The sequence below is a fragment of the Salvelinus fontinalis genome, chromosome 4, assembly GCF_029448725.1.
Source record: "Salvelinus fontinalis isolate EN_2023a chromosome 4, ASM2944872v1, whole genome shotgun sequence".
In the NCBI taxonomy this organism is placed as follows: domain Eukaryota; kingdom Metazoa; phylum Chordata; class Actinopteri; order Salmoniformes; family Salmonidae; genus Salvelinus; species Salvelinus fontinalis.
In genome coordinates, this window is record NC_074668.1 from 46,808,680 (window position 1) to 46,828,311 (window position 19,632).

General features: G+C 43.7%; 1 protein-coding gene across 4 annotated transcripts in view; it reads right to left on the reverse strand.

The window, feature by feature from the left end:
- Window positions 1–19,632, reverse strand: part of ksr2 (kinase suppressor of ras 2) — a 197,218-nt gene that overhangs the window by 59,185 nt on the left and 118,401 nt on the right. For all 4 annotated transcript variants that reach the window (XR_008759197.1, XM_055920366.1, XM_055920367.1 and 1 more), the window contains 2 exons: window positions 2,195–2,264; window positions 380–463 (listed from right to left, as the gene is read on the reverse strand). Coding sequence is in view for 3 of the 4 variants with exons in the window: in XM_055920366.1 (XP_055776341.1) it covers window positions 380–463; window positions 2,195–2,264 (154 nt within the window). In the remaining variant the exon portion in view is untranslated. The remainder of the gene's footprint in view (window positions 1–379; window positions 464–2,194; window positions 2,265–19,632) is intronic.

Consider the following 19,632-nt stretch of genomic DNA (forward strand, 5'->3'; position numbering starts at 1 on the left):
ATTATTTCCCTTGTGTCAAAAATGTCACATTCAGTTGGTTGTAAAATTGGTTAATTTACTCAAGTAATCGGTTTTAAAATGATAATGATAATTGCTTGTTCTTTTCAGAGATTTCCCCAAGTATAGGGTGACAAATTCCCTTTCCAGAAATCTAATAATAATGTGGATGAACAAATATGGATAACAAGAAAGAGTTTATAGCCTGAGATTTGGTTATCACCTATAACCAACCAGGATGATCATTCATTGATGTTTATCTTCTGTTAAAGCACACCAAAATACATTTTTATAAACATGTTATGCACGGCAATACACTTTTCTAATGGCGTAGTAATGTTTTTTGAACACAGATTAGAAGAAATACTAGGAAGGACCTTACTTGCAGTTTTTACATTTAAGTCCAAACAACATTCCTTTTCCACACACTATGCATGTCTGAGACATCCAGTACTTGGTGGAAAACCTGCAAGCACAAGAAGAGAGAGAGGAAGAGAGCGAGATCAGAGCACATCAACAAAACAAGACATCTCTTCTACCTGTTTGTTCGTGCATAAACGAGTGCAAACAAAAGCCACCAGGTGTGGATCATCGCAGAAAAATATCACAGATTGCTTGTGACCTTTTGGATTATGATTCCCATTCACCTTGTGATGACAAATGGTTTTTGTCATAGAATGCCTCATATTCACAAGTCACATAAAAAATATGATAATATTATTATTTCTTTGGCAGGTTAACGTTTCCATGACATAAGAAAGATGGACGCCTATAGGGCTCATCTTTCCCCACCGCGCAACAATTTTAGCTCCAATCTCCAATGCACCTTGATTCAATTTGGGGGCCCCCACTCCTTTCAATATTCTGCACCAATGTTCAGTTCGTGGCTGTGAGCTCTGTGAATAAAGGCTGTGACAAAGGCCATTCTGCTACATCAACACAGTAACACAGCAATCATTCACAGAGATGAAGATGGAGCCCAGCAGAGCCCGTGGCACAGCGTTCAGAGCAAGACTACAGTGTGTCTCAATTGTCTTGAATGATAAAAAGCAATTCCCTACTTTGGGGTTGGATGAAGTATCTGAGTGCCCAATTTAAGAAAAACTCTGGGTTTATTTTCTGATAGATCTGACATCTGGGTACCAGCAGCGGGCTGGCTGGAGTAATGGAATAGGAATGGGTTGACAGAATCCAAATCTCTTCATTAGGAACCTTCGTATTGCCTCGTACTGTGCTAAACAGAATCAGGGAGGGCACAATTCAATCTGGCATCCCGCTCTAATTTTGGTGGTCGGGGCCTAAATGATACATTGTTTTGGCAGGCGTACATACGCTGCCAAAGTTACCGTGAGACTGACATTAAAGGTGAGATATGATTTGACAGATCTTTTTCATTCCCAGGGAGATGTTGCTATAGCCAGTAGTTTATTGCATTGCTATGATTTACTTACGAATAATAACCTGTGCTAAGAGCGATATCTTTGAAGATACACCGAGGCACAAATAGAGATCTATGGCAATCACCATGTCAGAAAGAGTATAAAGAGAAATAAAGTTGTCCATCTCCCTAGAAACTAGCATTTGTCCTTTTAATAACAGCTTGAGATTTAATGCCAATATAAATTACATTTGAGCTCGTATCTGGCTGATGAAGCATTAAGACATGTGTGCACAACCACTGTCTTTCCTCGTCATTAACTTTCAGCAGTGAGCTAACACCCACGTACTTCTGAGGCTGAGAGAAAGAGGGGGAGGGGAAAAAGGAGAAAGACAGAGAATAAGAGAGAGAGGAGGGACAAAGAAACAGCGAGAGAGGGAGAAGGAGAGAGAAAGTCGGTACGTTGGAAGATTCCCATGACCAATAGCGGAGGTGTACTGTTTAATTTGGAGATCAGTGGCATTTGGGATTCATCAGACATTCAAACAGGAATAGACCAGGGAGTGGAGTTATGCTAGCGCCCCCTTAAATTGGACTGACATTCTGTCTGTCTCTGGTAGAGGAAGACACACATTAAGACACACACACACACACAAATTAATGCCTGAACACTCATACCTTCATTCAAGTACACACACACACACACACACACACACACACACACACACACACACACACACACACACACACACACACACACACACACACACACACACACACACACACACACACACACACACACACACACACACAGGTTACCTGTGTTTTATGGAGTTTCCCAGGTCTCTCCGAGGGATCTGTGGGGACCAGCGAGGCACTGACAGAGTGTCTGAAGGAAGAGAGGGATGGATGGATGAATGGATGGATGTATAAGAACATAGGCATTATTAGATATTTAACCAGTGACACAAAAGGGTTGATTGAATCAACAATGCATTGCAGACAATGCATTCTCGTCATTGGACAGTGGAGGGTAGGCCTAAATATTAACACATGCCGTGGTATTGAATAGTTCCCTGCTGGTAACCACTGATTGTGATTGGGCTAAATCAAACACTGATTTGTGCACTGCATGTCATTTCAGCGTATTAATAGATTTGTACCAAATGCTCAGATGTGTCTTTGGCCATTACCGCAATCAATCATAATTACCTTTTTCGACTAACACTTCCTGACATTCAAAAACAATAAAGTGACAAAAATCTGATCTACGTTAAAAGTCATGGGTTTGAATAATTCACTCATGGATATTTCTAGAAAAAATAAAAGTGTTATTCTTTATTCCAAGCATCCTTATATCATAGAGATTGAATGTAATCAGCATTTTTTTGTCTCTGTGTCCATTTTGAAGGACGTTAGGGGTAGTTTCATGAGCCAATGCTAACTAGCGTTAGCGCAATGACTGGAAGTCTGTGGGTACAGTATCTACTAGCATGCTAGCAGATACCGATAGACTTCCAGTCATTGCGCTAACGCTTGTTAGCAATTGCGCTCACGCAACTTCCTTCAAACTGCACGTGGATACATAAAAATGGTATCCATGAGTTCATCTAACTCTGGGGAAGTAGATAAAGGGCCTTACCCCCGCTATATAGACACACACACACACACACACATATATATATATATATATATAGACAATAATAGGTGGTATGTTAATGATATCGTCCATATAAAAAGCTTTTGTGTGTTTGCAGATGTTCCATTGTGAGGGTGTGCACAGAGGGACCCTCTTACTTCAAAAGGTATTTCCAACATAGAACCTCCGGTAGGTCCATTAGTGAACACATTAATAGCAGCAACGGTAGCAGTAGCATCTAATACATTATGCACCTCTCAATGCACTGTGTGCCACTACTCAGCCCCAGTCCACCCACATGCAGTACAGCTATAGTGAGGAGTGTGGATAGAGTATCTGTGTATTGTATTTCTGTGTGTGTGTGTGTGTGTGTCAGTGGAGGCTCCGCAGAGGAGGAAGGGGAGGACCATGCTCCTGAATTTCATTTTTTTAATAGTGAAACATGAAAAACCTTCCTTTTCAGATAAAACTATACTAAATATTTTCACATCACCAAATAATTGATTAAAACACACTGTTGTGCAATGAACGTCCAGTAGCTTCAGCAGCACTATGTAGGATAGCACTATGTTGTAGCCAGAGGACAGCTAGCTTCTGTCCTCCTCTTGGTACATTGACTTCAATACAAAACCAAGGAGGATCATGGTTCTTGCCCCCTTCCATAGACTTACACAGTAATTATGACAAATTCCGGAGCACATCTTCCAACCTATCAGAGCTCTTGCAGCATGAACTGACATTTTGTCCACTCAATCAAAATATCAGATAATGAATCTAGTACTGAAAGCATAAGCTACAGGTAACACTGCATAAAATGTGTTGAGTAGTTGACTCAGAGAGAAAGACAATTCTTCCAAAATGAAGGAGAAGCAAGAGAGATACACAGCTATATTTGGTTGTATTTTTTTATACTTTCACCTAGCTAGCAATGCTGCTAGCTAGTTTAGCCTACTCAAACACCCTGCTCAAACAGAGAGGGATGCTACAGTATATTAGCTAGCTGGCTATGGCTATCCAACATGGTAACTCTTCAAAGTCAAAGTAAGCTTTTGGTTTTAGAAATATATTGCCAACGGGGCCCGCCGGTGTAACTGCTAAACCAAATTATGATTGTACAATGTACTGCATGATTATAGCGGGTTTACACGTTAGTATTTATGATGACTATGCCTTGACAACAATGTAGGCCGTGTGTATCAAATCAAATCAAATATACAAATTCAGGTTAGTGGTCATGATATGAAGGTTTGGCTTGGTCAAAGACAGCTGATGTGTTGTACACTGAAGTCCACATGCGAAGGGAAAAGGTGAGAGGAGGAGAGTGCGAGAAGGAATTATCTATACAATGAGCAAAGTGATGAGGCTGTTTGTATGTGGTTGCTATGAAAGTGAACTGTGTTTGCGTGTGATCTGGGGATGTATTCATTCCACCGATTCCTTCCACTGACATTTGAAGCTGTTGGACTAATGATTACACCCTAGATCGGCTAGATGAAGGCAAGAGTGTGTAAGACGGTATGTGAATGTGTCACGGTCTGCCACCTTGATTACTCAAAATGCTCTCAACCTGTGCACCTACGTTGTAAACTTTCATTCATAGGCTAGGTTGTAGCAACCTCGTGATGGGTACAGGGAACATTTGAGAATCATGCAGTAGCCTAAACCTATTGATGTTACATTGAGCTGGGTGAATGGAATTTGAATGTCAGTCATCCAATATGCTGTAATAGAAATAAGACCATGCTCACAAAAAAATTAAATGGCACCGACCGCCACTGGTGTGTGTGTGTGTGTGTGTGTGTGTGTGTGTGTGTGTGTGTGTGTGTGTGTGTGTGTGTGTGTGTGTGTGTGACAGAAAGAAAGAAAAAGATGACTTGGAGAAAGATTCAGCAATAGCGAAGGAGAGAGTCCTCCCCATTCTTCTCCTAAATGCATTGGAGCACCATCCATACAGTAAAGCTAATCTTAATATGAAAGCAGAGGTGGCCTTCAGTGCTCCTCCACTCAATCACATGGCCTTGAGGAAGAAGAGGATGAAGAGGAATCACATTGTGTTCTGGATGGGAATGCTTGAACAATGAGAGAGAGAGAGAGAACGCCAGATATTTATAAAATAGCTTCATAGACCGAGTCCAAGTGGAAAGTATATAGAGTATTGGTTAGACAATTATCCCTTATTTTCAGGTCAAAGTTGTTGGATGAACCTACATACTGAATAATGATTTTAGCTTAAATGTACAATATGATCTATCCCCTTGTCCAGAGAAAATGTTCTTTGAAACTACTTTTTTGGAACTACTTTCTTTGGAACTACTGTATCACTGCGTTCAATGTTTTATACACAGTGTACAAAATATTAGGAACAACTTCCTAATATTGAGTTTTGCCCTCAGAACAGCTTCAATTTGTCAGGGCATGGACTCTACAAGGTCTCAAACGCGTTCCACAGGGATGCTTGCCCATGTTGACTCCAATGCTTCCCACAGTTGTGTCAAGTTGGCAGGATGTCCTTTGGGTGGGGGACCATTCTTGATACACACGGGAAACTGTTGAGCTTGAAAAACCCAGCAGCGTTGGAGTTCTTGACACAAACTGGTGCACCTGGAACCTACTACTATACCCTGTTCAAAGGCACGTAAATATTTTGTCTTGCCCATTCCATTCACTTTCTGAATGGCACACACACAATCCATGTCTCAATTGTCTAAAACAGTACCCCCAGGGGTACACGCAATGCCTTTGGGGGTACGCCAAATAAAAATGTGATTCAGATTTTAAAATAATAATAACAATAATTATTCAATTTTCAAACAGTCCATTTATATTTTATAATGGTATACATTTGGGTGAGTTTTTGTTCTCGCCTGAGTAGCCTTGTTTCACTGCCAAAAATAAAATGCGTTGTGCAGACCTCACTACCCCCTGGAGAGCCTTGCGGTTAAGGGAGGTGCAGTTGCCGTACCAGGCGGTGATACAGCCCGAAAGGATGCTCTCGATTGTGCATCTGTAAAAGTTTGTGAGTGATTTAGATGACAAGCCAAATTTCTTCCGCCTCCTGAGGTTGAAGAGGCGCTGTTGCGCCTTCTTCACCACGCTGTCTGTGTGGGTGGACCATTTCAATTTGTCTGTGGTGTGTACGCCGAGGAACTTGGATAAATGGTCAAAAAAAGTAAGGCCCGTGTCCATAGAGACACATAACAGCTCTACTGGTAGTACTGTTACTACCAGCAGTACTACACATGCACCTGTCGACCACACAAGTTGTTCTGCTTCCACAAGCACATCCAATGCTATCATCAGTAATTCTACATTTGCTGTTAGCCCAGCTAGCATGAACACTGACAGTTGTGAATCTGATGCAGCCGAAGAGCTACTGCCTCCTTACTCGGGAAAGCACCGAACAACAGACAAGGACGTTGGACCATCTCAGAGGCGCAAATATGATGAGAACAACATTGATTTGGGCTTCAATTATATTGGGAGTAGTGCCTTTCCTCAGCCAGTGTGTTAGATGTGCAAAAGTACTAGCTCACAACTCAATGAAACCTTCACTCTTGCGCAGACATTTAAAAACAAAACATGCCAATTTGAAAAATAAGCCACGGGAGTTTTTTTAGCGAGAATTAAGACGACTTTTGAGTAGCACGACATGTATAAAAGCAACAGATACTATTAATAAGAAGGGGCTAGAAGCATCTTATATGGTGAGCTACCGAGTGGCTATGACAGGCAAGCCCCATACTATTGTGGAGGACTTTATTCTTCAAGGCTGCCGCGGATATGGCTATGACAATGCTGATGGAAAAGGCCCAAAAAACTATACAGACAATGCCTTCATCAAACAACATTGTTTCACGACGCAAACATTGTTTCACGACGCATCAGTGACATGGCAGGAGATGTTTGAAACAATTACTGCTTCGCATACAAGCCAGTGGATTCTATGCGTTACAGCTGGATGAGTCAACAGATGTGGCGGGCCTGGCACAGCTCCTGGTATATGTCTGTTACGTTTATGGGGGGTCAATTAAGGAAGACATCCTCTTCTGCAAACCACTGGAAACAGAACAACAGGAGAGGATATTTTTAAAGTACTGGACAGCTTTGTGACATCAAATGGACTTTGGTGGTGAAGATGTGTTGGTATCTGTACTGATGGCGCAAAAGCCATGACAGGGAGACATAGTGTTGTGGTAATGCGCGTGCAAGCAGTTGCTCCCGACGCCACTTAGGTACACTGCAGCATCCACCAAGAGGCTCTTGCTGCCAAGGGAATGCCTGACAGCTTGAAATATATTTTGGACAGTACAGTGAAAATGGTTAACTTTGTTAAAGCAAGGCCCTTGAACTCTCGTGTATTTTCTGCACTATGCAATGATATGGGCAGTGACCATGTAACAATTTGGGGCAAAGTATTGACACGTTTTTTTAAAATTGAGAGACAAGTTTAAAGTTTTCTTTACTGACGATAATTGTCACTTGTCTGACCGAATTTCTGGCCTATTTGGGTGATGTTTTTTCTCGCCTGAATGGTCTGAATCTAGGATTACAGGGACTCTCCGCAACTATATTCAATGTGCGGGACAAAATTGAGGCTATAATTAAGAAGTTGGAGCTGTTCTCTGTCTGCATTAACAAGGACAACACACAGGTCTTTCCATCATTGTAAGATTTCCTGTGTGCAAATTAACATTTACGTCATTTAGCAGACGCTCTTATCCAGAGCGACTTACAAGTACATTCATACTTTTTTTTTTTGTGCTGGCCCCCGTGGGAATCAAACCCACAACCCTGGCGTTGCAAGCGCCATGCTCTACCAACTGAGCCACACGGGGCCCCCAATTAACTCAAGCTTACGGACAATGTCAAATATGATATGGTGAAGCGCCTGAGTGAGTTGGGTGCGCAATTACACAGGTACTTTCCCGAAACGGATGACACAAACAACTGGATTCGTTATCCATTTCATGCCCTGCCTCGAGCCCACATACTGATATCTGAACAAAAGAGCCTCATCGAAATTTCAACAAGCAGTTCTGTGAAAATTGAATTTAATCAGAAGCCACTGACAGATTTCTGGATTGGGCTGCGCTCAGAGTTTCATGCCTTGGCAAATCGTGCAGTTAAGACACTGATGCCCTTTGCAACCACATACCATTTGTGAGGCATATGTTTCTCAAACTAGACACTAATGTATTCGTCCTCTTGCTCAGTTGTGCACCGGGGCCTCCCACTCCTCTTTCTATTCTGGTTGGAGCCAGTTTGCGCTGTTCTTTGAAGGGAGTAGTACACAGCGTAGTACGAGATCTTCCGTTTCTTGGCAATTTCTCGCATGGAATAGCCTTCATTTCTCAGAACAAGAATAGACTAACGAGTTTCAGAAGAAACTCCTTTGTTTCTGGCCATTTTGAGCCTGTAATCGAACCCACAAATGCTGATGCTCCAGATACTCAACTAGTCTAAAGAAGGCCAGTTTTATTGCTTCTTTAATCATAACAACAGTTTTCAACTGTGCTAACATAATTGGAAAAGGGTTTTCTAATGATCAAAATGAGGAACTTGGATTAGCTAACACAACCTGCCATTGGAACACAGGAGTGATGGTTGCTGATAATGGGCCTCTGTACGCCTATGTAGATATTCCATAAAAAATCTGCTGTTTCCAGCTACAATAGTCATTTACGACTGTTAGGTTTTTATTTATCAGAGTAAATAACTCACAGACACTAGAGAAGCTTTAACCAAGTTTAATTATTCCCAAAGGTTCTGCACAGCTTTATTCAGACAGCAAAACATTTCCCTCCATCATAGTTATATTCATCTTACTTAAGACACTCCCTCTCTCCAATCCTTACAGTTTATGGCTCTACAGGAAGCTAATAAAGAGGGTAACAGGATACCAAACCTTTATTGCTCTGTCCTCACCTCCTGACCTCAACCCCTCCTTCATCTAATCCACAGATGTCCATCTGTCTCCCCTGTTTCACACGTTGCTCTCCTCTCATCCAACACATTCCACAGCTATTTGTCTTTCTATAGAGACCCAGTCTCTTTCACTCCTTAATATACTATGCGTCCGATCTATCATGTCTTTAATATCTCAATGTTCAAAATGTCGAATCCAACAAAACATTAACAATGTCTACACTGTATTTCTGCTCAATTTGATGTTATATTAATGGACAAAAATGTTGCTTTTCTTTCAAAAACAAGGCCATTTCTAAGTGATCCCAAACTTTTGAACGGTAGTGTACATTATCTATGACCTGACCTTTAGGTCGTAAATCACCACTCACATTCCTGAGCGAACAAAATCCAACGCTAACAACTACAAGACACCCCATCCCTGGAGCTTGTGACTCTGTATCTGTGGTTCACAGTCCAATACATCACTCAATTATACTCAATCGGCCTGATAATGTAATAGAGAACGGGAACTGATATATCTGCTTATTGTTCTGTCTGTTTACGCTAACAGCCTCATAACACAAGAGCAACCATCAGATGATGTTGACATCTCTGTGACCTGCCAGTTGTTTCTCACACAGAGGTCAAGTCCTGAAACCTCTGTACGATGGTACAGTATATTAGCCTGACCTGATTGATCTTTGTGAGTGCACCTCAGCGTGTGCGCAAGCACACACACACGCAAATACACACACTGCTAAATATATGTATGCGACCAATAATATTTGATTTGATACAGACACACAGACACACACAACCGGAGGTCTGAGTAACCCAAAGGCGCCAGACTACAGTGTCCTCCTCCATCCTTTCTGTTTAATAAGGATGGAGACATATTCTCCTTCCCCCTCCACTTATCCCTCTATCCCTTCATCCCCCTTTCCCCCTCCACTCGCGGTCCTCTATCCTCTAATGACATGACAAACAACCAAACAACAACAGCACAGGAAGGGAGAGAGTAGAGGACATGGAGGATATTAAACCATTTCTGCCAAAAATACATATCTAGTGCCAGGCACGGCAAATGACAGGCACGGCAAAAGGTGGCATGGTAAAAGGTGTCAAAAGACAAGGCATGGACTTATACTTCATACAGCATGATGCCTACAGGTGTATATATATGACTATATATAAGCTGGTTGAGAGAATGCCAAGAGTGTGCAAGGCTGTCATCAAGGCATAGGGTGGCTAATTGATAATTTGTTCAACACTTTTTTGGTTACTACATGATTCCATATGTGTTATTTCATAGTTTTGATGTATTCACTATTATAGAAAATAGTAGAAATAAAGAAAAACTCTTGAATGAGTATGTGTTCTAAAAATTGACCGGTACTGTATATATTTATGAAACACAAAGTGTGGTGAAATTTAACTGCCATTTTTGCGGTGTGAAATAAACTCTGTCGACTCGAGACAAAGAGCCTTGTTGCCAACACTGTTTCCATGACAAACACTCAACGCGTAGGTTCAACAACCTTTTCAACAGAATATCATTCTGCTGTCATCTTTGATCTGCTGTCATCTTTGACGAAGAGAACACCCCTTCCTCTCCTTACCTATCACCAAGTGCCATCTTACTTTTCCGTTGTTACACATCATGATGATGATCATTAGAAACTATTATCATGGATATGAAACAAATATCCACACCACCACTGAAGAGGACCAAAATGGAAATAAGTCCCAGACTTTATTGTGTGTTATCCTCGATGATTTTATTCATGTGCATGTATGGCTTTTAAGTTTTGTGTGCTTGTTTTTTTAAATGGTCGAATTAATAAACTAAACTAAACCACTTTTTCCCGTAAGTGTTTTGTTCTAACCAATGAAACATGCCAACGAGAGAGGGACTGCAGTAGGACATACTATGCCTGAAGCGGATGGCACAGACCAGTCTCTCATTTGGACAATTCAAAATGGAGAGAAGCAGTGTGTCACGCCCTGGCCTTAGTATTCTTTGTTTTCTTTATTATTTTAGTTAGGTCAGGGTGTGACATGGGGAATGTTTATGTTTTGTTGGTTTTGGGTGTTTCTATGGTAAAGGGGTTATTGGGTGTAGTATATGGGTTTGTGTTGAGTTCAGATGTCTAGCGTTGTCTATGTATGTTTAGTTATCTAGGAGAGTCTATGGTTACCTGAATGAGTTCCCAATTAGAGACAGCTGATTTCGGTTGTCTCTGATTGGGAGCCTTATTTAGGGTAGCCATAGGCTCTCATTGGTTGTGAGTAATTGTCTATGTCAGAACGTTTGTAGCCTGTTTTATGTGCACGACGTTTATTAGCTTCACGATCGTTTGTTGTTTTGTTAGTTTGTATTAAGTGTTTCGTGTTTATTTTTCGTCATCTTTTAAAATAAAAGAAGATGGCTTACTTTCCAAATGCTGCATTTTGGTCCATCAATCCGCCACACGATCGTGACAGAATTACTCACCATTATAGGACCAAGCGGCATGGAAAGCGGCAACAGGACCTACCTACACAGGATTCATGGACATGGGAGGAGATACTGGATGGTAAGGGGCCGTGGGCACAACCGGGAGAATATCGCCTTCCTCGTGAAGAGCTGGAGGCAGCTAAAGCCGAGAGGAGGCGATATGAGGAGGCAGCACGGAGACAAGGCTGGAAACCCGTGAGTACAACCCAAAAATTTCTTGGGGGGGGCCTTAAAGGGAGTGTGGCGAAGTCAGGTAGGAAACCTGCGCCTACTCCCTGTACTTACCGTGGAGAGCGAGAGTACGGGCAGACACCGTGTTACGCAGTAGAGCGCACGGTGTCTCCTGTACGCGTGCATAGCCCGGTTCGGTACATTTCAGCTCCACGTATCGGCCGGGCTAGACTGAGCGTTGAGCCGTATGTCATGAAGCCGGCCCAACGCATCTGGTCACCAGTGCGTCTCCTCGGGCCGGCGTACATGGCACCAGCCTTACGCATGGTGTCCCCGGTTCGCCTACATAGGCCGGTGCGGGTTATTCCACCTCCCCGCACTGGTCAGGCGACGGGGAGCATACAACCAGGTGAGGTTGGGCAGGCTCGGCGTTCAAGGGAGCCAGTACGCCTGCACGGTCCGGTATTTCCGGCGCCACCTCCCCGCCCCAACCCAGTACCACCAGTGCCTCCTCCACGCACTAGCTATATGGTGCGTGTCTCCAGCCCTTTACCACCAGTGTCTAAACCACGCACCAAGCCTCCTGTGTGTCCCCAGAGTCCTGTGCGTCCTGTTGCTGCTCCCCGCACTATCCCTGAGATGCGTGTCCCCAGCCCGGTGCCACCAGTCCCGGCACCACGCACCAGGCCTACAGTGCGCCTCAGCCGGCAGGAGTCTGCCGTCTGCACAGCGATGACTGAACTGCCCGTCTGCCAAGCGCCATCTGAGCCATCCGTCTCCCCAGCGCCATCTGAGCCATCCGTCTCCCCAGCGCCATCTGAGCCATCCGTCTGCCATGAGCCTGCAAAGCCGCCCGTCTGCCATGAGCCTGCAAAGCCGCCCGTCTGCCATGAGCCCACTGAGCCGCCAGCCAGACAGGAGCCGCTAGAGCCGCCAGCCAGACAGGAGCCGCTAGAGCCGCCAGCCAGACAGGAGCCGCTAGAGCCGCCAGCCAGACAGGAGCCGCTAGAGCCGCCAGCCAGACAGGATCTGCCAGAGCCGCCAGCCAGACAGGATCTGCCAGAGCCGCCAGCCAGACAGGATCTGCCAGAGCCGCCAGCCAGACAGGATCTGCCAGAGCCGCCAACCAGACAGGATCTGCCAGAGCCGCCAACCAGACAGGATCTGCCAGAGCCGCCAACCAGACAGGATCTGCCAGAGCCGCCAACCAGACAGGATCTGCCAGAGCCGCCAACCAGACAGGATCTGCCAGAGCCGCCAACCAGACAGGATCTGCCAGAGCCGCCAACCAGACAGGATCTGCCAGAGCCGCCAACCAGACAGGATCTGCCAGAGCCGCCAGATCCGTCAGCCAGCCATGAGCAGCCAGATCCGTCAGCCAGCCATGAGCAGCCAGATCCGTCAGCCAGCCATGAGCAGCCAGATCCGTCAGCCAGCCATGAGCAGCCAGATCCGTCAGCCAGCCATGAGCAGCCAGATCCGTCAGCCAGCCATGAGCAGCCAGATCCGTCAGCCAGCCATGAGCAGCCAGATCCGTCAGCTAGCCATGAGCAGCCAGATCCGTCAGCTAGCCATGAGCAGCCAGATCCGTCAGCTAGCCATGAGCAGCCAGATCCGTCAGCTAGCCATGAGCAGCCAGATCCGTCAGCTAGCCATGAGCAGCCAGATCCGTCAGCTAGCCATGAGCAGCCAGATCCGTCAGCTAGCCATGAGCAGCCAGATCCGTCAGCTAGCCATGAGCAGCCAGATCCGTCAGCCAGCCATGAGCAGCCAGATCCGTCAGCCAGCCATGAGCAGCCAGATCCGTCAGCCAGCCATGAGCAGCCAGATCCGTCAGCCAGCCATGAGCAGCCAGATCCGTCAGCCAGCCATGAGCAGCCAGATCCGTCAGCCAGCCATGAGCAGCCAGATCCGTTAGCCAGCCATGAGCAGCCAGATCCGTTAGCCAGCCATGGGCCGTCCCTCAGTCCGGAGCTGCCATTCCTCAGTCCGGAGCTGCCATTCCTCAGTCCGGAGCTGCCCCTTACCCTGGTGCTGCCGCTTACCCTGGTGCTGCCCCTTACCCTGGTCCTGACCCTGGTACTGCCCCTGACCCTGGTACTGCCCCTGACCCTGGTACTGCCCCTTACCCTGGTACTGGCCCTTAGTCCGGAGCTGCCCCTTAGTCCGGAACTGCCCCTTAATGCAATGGGGTTAATGTGGAGGGGGGTCATTTGGAGGAAGCCTAGGAGGTGGTTAGGGACTGTGGTGACCACAACCAGAGCCGGAGCCGCCACCGTGGATGGAAGCCCACCCAGACCCTCCCCTAGACTGTGTAATGGTGCGCCCGGAGTTCGCACCTTAAGGGGGGGGTTATGTCACGCCCTGGCCTTAGTATTCTTTGTTTTCTTTATTATTTTAGTTAGGTCAGGGTGTGACATGGGGAATGTTTATGTTTTGTTGGTTTTGGGTGTTTCTATGGTAAAGGGGTTATTGGGTGTAGTATATGGGTTTGTGTTGAGTTCAGATGTCTAGCGTTGTCTATGTATGTTTAGTTATCTAGGAGAGTCTATGGTTACCTGAATGAGTTCCCAATTAGAGACAGCTGATTTCGGTTGTCTCTGATTGGGAGCCTTATTTAGGGTAGCCATAGGCTCTCATTGGTTGTGAGTAATTGTCTATGTCAGAACGTTTGTAGCCTGTTTTATGTGCACGACGTTTATTAGCTTCACGATCGTTTGTTGTTTTGTTAGTTTGTATTAAGTGTTTCGTGTTTATTTTTCGTCATCTTTTAAAATAAAAGAAGATGGCTTACTTTCCAAATGCTGCATTTTGGTCCATCAATCCGCCACACGATCGTGACACAGTGAGACAAATGTTTTCTGGTGGCAAGCTGAATTGCAGACAGGGGAGAAGCCAGCCATAGAAATAGAATGCCTAGGGGGCGCTGGTGAGCAGTAACATGTGAAGACGCATTTTCTCGGTGCTCCGATCCAGGGCGAACAATTTACTATTAATTCTTGACAAACACCTCCCCCACCATGTTCATTTTGTAACATTTAATTTGGAATCGAACCCAAATGACTAATCAACTAGTCAAGTAGACCAAATAGGGAATTCATATCTTGTTTAGAGATGTGCCCACCATGCTGCCAAAAAAATGACAATTATTCATCCAGTAACTTAACGTTATGAACAATGATGGTATGTACACTACCGTTCAAAAGTTTGGGGTCACTTAGAAGTGTCCATGTTTTTGAAAGAAAAGCACATTTTTTGTCCATTAAAATAACATCAAATTGATCAGAAATACAGTGTAGACATTGTTAATGTTGTAAATGACTATTGTAGCTTGAAACGGCCAATTTTTTTTTTTTAATGGAATATCTACATTATCAGCAACCATCACTCCTGTGTTCCAATGGCAGGTTGTGTTAGCTAATCCAAGTTTATAATTTTAAAAGGCTAATTGATCATTAGAAAACCCTTTTGCAATTATGTTAGCACAGCTGAAAACTGTTGTCCTGCTTAAAGAAGCAATTCAACTGGCCTTCTTTAGACATGTTTAATACATACAAGTTTATACTCCCAAAGGACCATGTGTATTATTCTTTACTATTTGACTGGTTGGTGTGGTGGAACTTTTGTAATCAAAAGGAGAGACTTTTTTAGATTTCTTCAAAACAATCAAACTTTATTTAATTACTGCAGTAATGGAGCTGGTCGGTAATCACCCCTGGAGGTGATCAATGAGAACTCAACGAGCTGGTTTGAGCCACAGCATTTTATAGCAAAGTCCATCCTCCTTCAGTCTACATGACAAACAACAGATAAATGGAATGGGTCACAAGGTTAAGATTTGTATGAAAGATACTTAGAATTCACAGCAGACAGTATCTGCTGTAAAATCAGTTCTCATTGTGTAGACTCCAATGTCTGGCCCTGGAGTCATCTCTCCCTGGTACCTTTTATAACAGAAACATAACTTTCTTTATTTAACCTTTATTTAACTAGGCAAGTCAGTTAAGAACAAATTCTTATTTACAATGACGACCTAGGAACATTGAGTTAACTGCCTTGTTCAGGGGCAGAACAACAGACTTTTTTTACTTGTCAGTTCGGGGATTTGATCTAGCAACCTTCTGGTTATTGGCCCAACGCGCTAACCACTAGCCTACCTGCCGCCCCATTAACTCATGCTCTGGAATGCGGTATCACCCAAAGATATCGTACATTTTCCAGAGGCCCATCCTCAGTAGAACACAGACAGATGAGCATTCTAACAACCCCTTATTCTGTTGCATAAAACAACAATTTGATGGAATTACAGCATTATAACGTAATCTTGCAATTTTGCTCTCATATTGGTCCGCCCTGGTGCTTGGTGGCGGATGGCACGGGTTTGCAGGTTGTACAGCCGAGCGAACACTGCAGGACGGGTATTAAATGCCAAGCGTTTGTCAATTTTCGATATTCTGGCTTGTTAGAATATTCAACAGAGGGTTACATTTATACAAATGTTGAATTTGACTGGGTTTGTTTTCCTATTTACTTATTTAATTAAATGTTTTAAAGTACATGTGTGTATCTATATATGTGTATATATACAGTGGGGCAAAAAAGTATTTAGTCAGCCACCAATTGTGCAAGTTCTCCCACTTAAAAAGATGAGAGAGGCCTGTAATTTTCATTATAGGTACACTTCAACAACAGACAAAATGAGAAAAAAAATCCAGAAAATCACATTGTAGGATTTTTTATGAATTTATTTGCAAATTATGGTGGAAAATAAGTATTTGGTCAATAACAAAAGTTTATCTCAATACTTTGTTATATACCCTTTGTTGGCAATGACAGAGGTCAAACGTTTTCTGTAAGTCTTCACAAGGCTCTTCTCCAACTCCTGAACTCTACAAAGAGAGACTGTTACACCAATCGGAATTTGACAATCTTCCCACCAAACAAAGGGTGCAGCTTCGGTTTGTTTGGTGGGAGTCGAGGCAAAAATCGAGGCAAGTCGAGGCAAAAATTCTATGAACACGGAGAGAAAGCTGGCAAGTTGTTATCTCATCAGCTTTGACAATCCCCTGCTCGCAGCACCATACCTGAAATCTGTGTTGTAGCTGATGTAACTTCTACCAATCCCAAAGAAATCAACAATCAATTTAAGCAATTCTACTCTGCTCTTTACTCATCAGAGGCTCTTCCTGACACAGCTCGCATGCATGCATTTCTAGACAATCTGGACATCCCCTGTCTCAATTCAGATGAACAAACCAACATGGATGCCTCAATAAGTGATGATGAAGCTACTCTGGCAATCCACTCCATGAAGAGCAGTAAAACCCCTGGGCCTGATGGCTTCCCTATTGAATTTTATAAAGCATTCTCCTCTAAATTATCCCCTATCCTCAGCTCAATGTACAATGAAATCCTTTCTAGTCAGAAACTCCCACAGACACTTACCCAGGCGACTATTTCGGTTTTGCTTAAAAAAAACAATAATCCCCTAGACTGTGGCTCATAACGCCATATAAGCCTTTTGTGCTGCGATGATAAAAGTCTCACTAAAGGTCCTCTCGTGCCGTTTAGAGAGAGTGATGCCTAATATAATTAACTCTGACCAAACCGGATGCATCTCAGGTAGACAATCTTTCCATAATATGCGGCAGCTATTTGATGTTCTTTATTCTGCCCACTCAACTCTACAGCCAGAGGTTGTCATCTCTCTTGATGGTGAAAAGGCTTTCGACCGGGTTGAGTGGGAATATCTATTTACAGTACTAGAGAGATTTGGGTTTGGCCCGTCATTCCTTTCCTGGATTAAAATGTTGTACTCGTCCCCAGTGGCTTCTGTTCGCACCAACAATGTTACCTCCAGCTATTTCCCTCTCCACAAGGGGGGGCAGGGTAGCTGTTTATCCCCTTTCCTATTTGATATGGCTATTGAGCCTCTTGCTATTGCCCTGCGGGCGGAGGAAATAATTAAGGGGCAACATAACTTTCAAGTTGTTTTTATATGCGGACGATCTTCTTTTATACATCTCTAACCCTGTGGAGTCTATACCCTATCTCTTGGACGAGCTACAATGTTTTGGGACCTTCTCTGGTTAGAAGTTAAACCTAATAAAAAGTGTGCTCCTCCCCATTAATCAGTTAGCAGAAGGAATTGGGTATGTCAATTTCCCATTTAAGGTGGAGCATCAGGTCTTTACCTATTTGGGGATAAAGGTCACACGATCGTTTAAAGTTCTGTTTCAACATAACTTCAAAACACTTCTGGAACGCACTAAGCAGGATTTCATAAGGTGGTCGTCTTCTCCCATTTCATTAGCAGGTCGCATTCATTCAGTTAAGATGACTGTACTACCTAGGTTTTTGTACACATTCCAAATGATTCCCATTTTTTTTGCCAAAGTCAATGTTCAAACAACTGTACAACTACATTTCCAACTTCATTTGGAATAAGTCAAATCCACAAATGAGAAAGGTATATCTAGAGAGACCTAAGCCCGCAGCAAATATATCAGCAAATATATCTAAATGTGTTTATTGGGTTTCTACATTTGAAAACAAGGATGGAGTTACAGTCAAGCCTTCCAACTTCTCCGATCTCGCTCCTCCTCCGATCTCGCTCTTCCAACTTCTCCTCAGTGCCTATGAAACTTGGCACCCATGTTTTGAACCCCATTGTTAAGAACTCCCTTAAAATCTCGTCCCAATTCCGAAATCACTTTAGTCTTAAACAAGCAAGCTGCTTCTCTCCATTAACATCTAATCATCTCTTCTCAGCTTCACAGATTGACATGGTATTCCAGTTCCGGCATAGGAACGGTCCGGTGTTTTTTTTGTGAGCTATTTGTTGATAACACATTTGTCATATTTGATATTCTGAGAGTTGACCATAATATTTCCAATACCCACTTTTTTAGATACCTGCAAGCTCGCAGCTTTGCCAAAAAACATTTCCCTTCATTTCCACTCAAGCCTATTAAGAGTCCAGTCGAGAGGTGCTTAGATCTTAACAGAACACTAATCCGCCTTCCTTTGAAAATACAAAATCTGCATGGGAGCAAGACATAGGGGGGGAGCTACATGATGATAGATGTCAACAAAGTATTGAGCGTATCCACACATCATCATTTTGCATAAGGCATGGGCTTATTCAGTTTAAGGTTTTGTATCGTCTCCATTACTCAAATGACAGATTGGAAAAATTATACCCAAATGTTGACCACATGTTTTGGTCATGCCAATCTTTGAGTGGCCTCTGGGACCCCATTTTTGAGGCATTCTCACATATGTGTAATATAACTGCTAGCCCCACACCTGTCACTGGCATTTTTGGGATACTTCCCCGAGACCAGAATGCTACCACGCATCAGGCAAATGCGAAAGCTGCTAGCTCGCCGCCTTCTCCGATTTCACTGGAAGTCTGCAAAGCCGCCATCCTTTATGCAGTGGGTTAAGGAGGTGATGTCATCTCTGCCTCTGGAGAAGGTTAGAGACACCGTGCATGGGTCCCAACAAAAGTTCTACTTAACCCGGTCCCCATTAATACAACACTTGTACTTAGTGTAACTTGCATAGTTTGTTAAGCAGTATTGTCTGGTCTAGTGGCCATTAGTGCTGATAATAATGTTTATATTACTTTTTTCTTGTAGAGATACCTCAGCCGACCACAACATTGAATAGAAATGTCTGTTCTAGAATTGATATTGCTATGTGGGGAGTAGACTTCTTCATTAAAAGTGATAATAAAATGAGCCTGGTGGTGTCTGTTAACCTAGCAACAGGCTCTCTAGGCCCAGCAGGTGGGTTGTGTTGTGTTTTGTCCGCAGGCTAGGGGCAGCCCTCCAACTGTACATACACACACATACGCCACATCAATCAGGCTAACTAATTAACCTTTCAGCTTCATGAAGAGACATAATGGATGCTGCGAGTAGGTCTTTTGAACAGCATTCCATTGGGAAACATTCACATACATATGCCACTGTCGAAAAGAAAACTAAAAACAATTCACACAAAGAACCATGACTCCTTTTACTATCGCAAACTAAC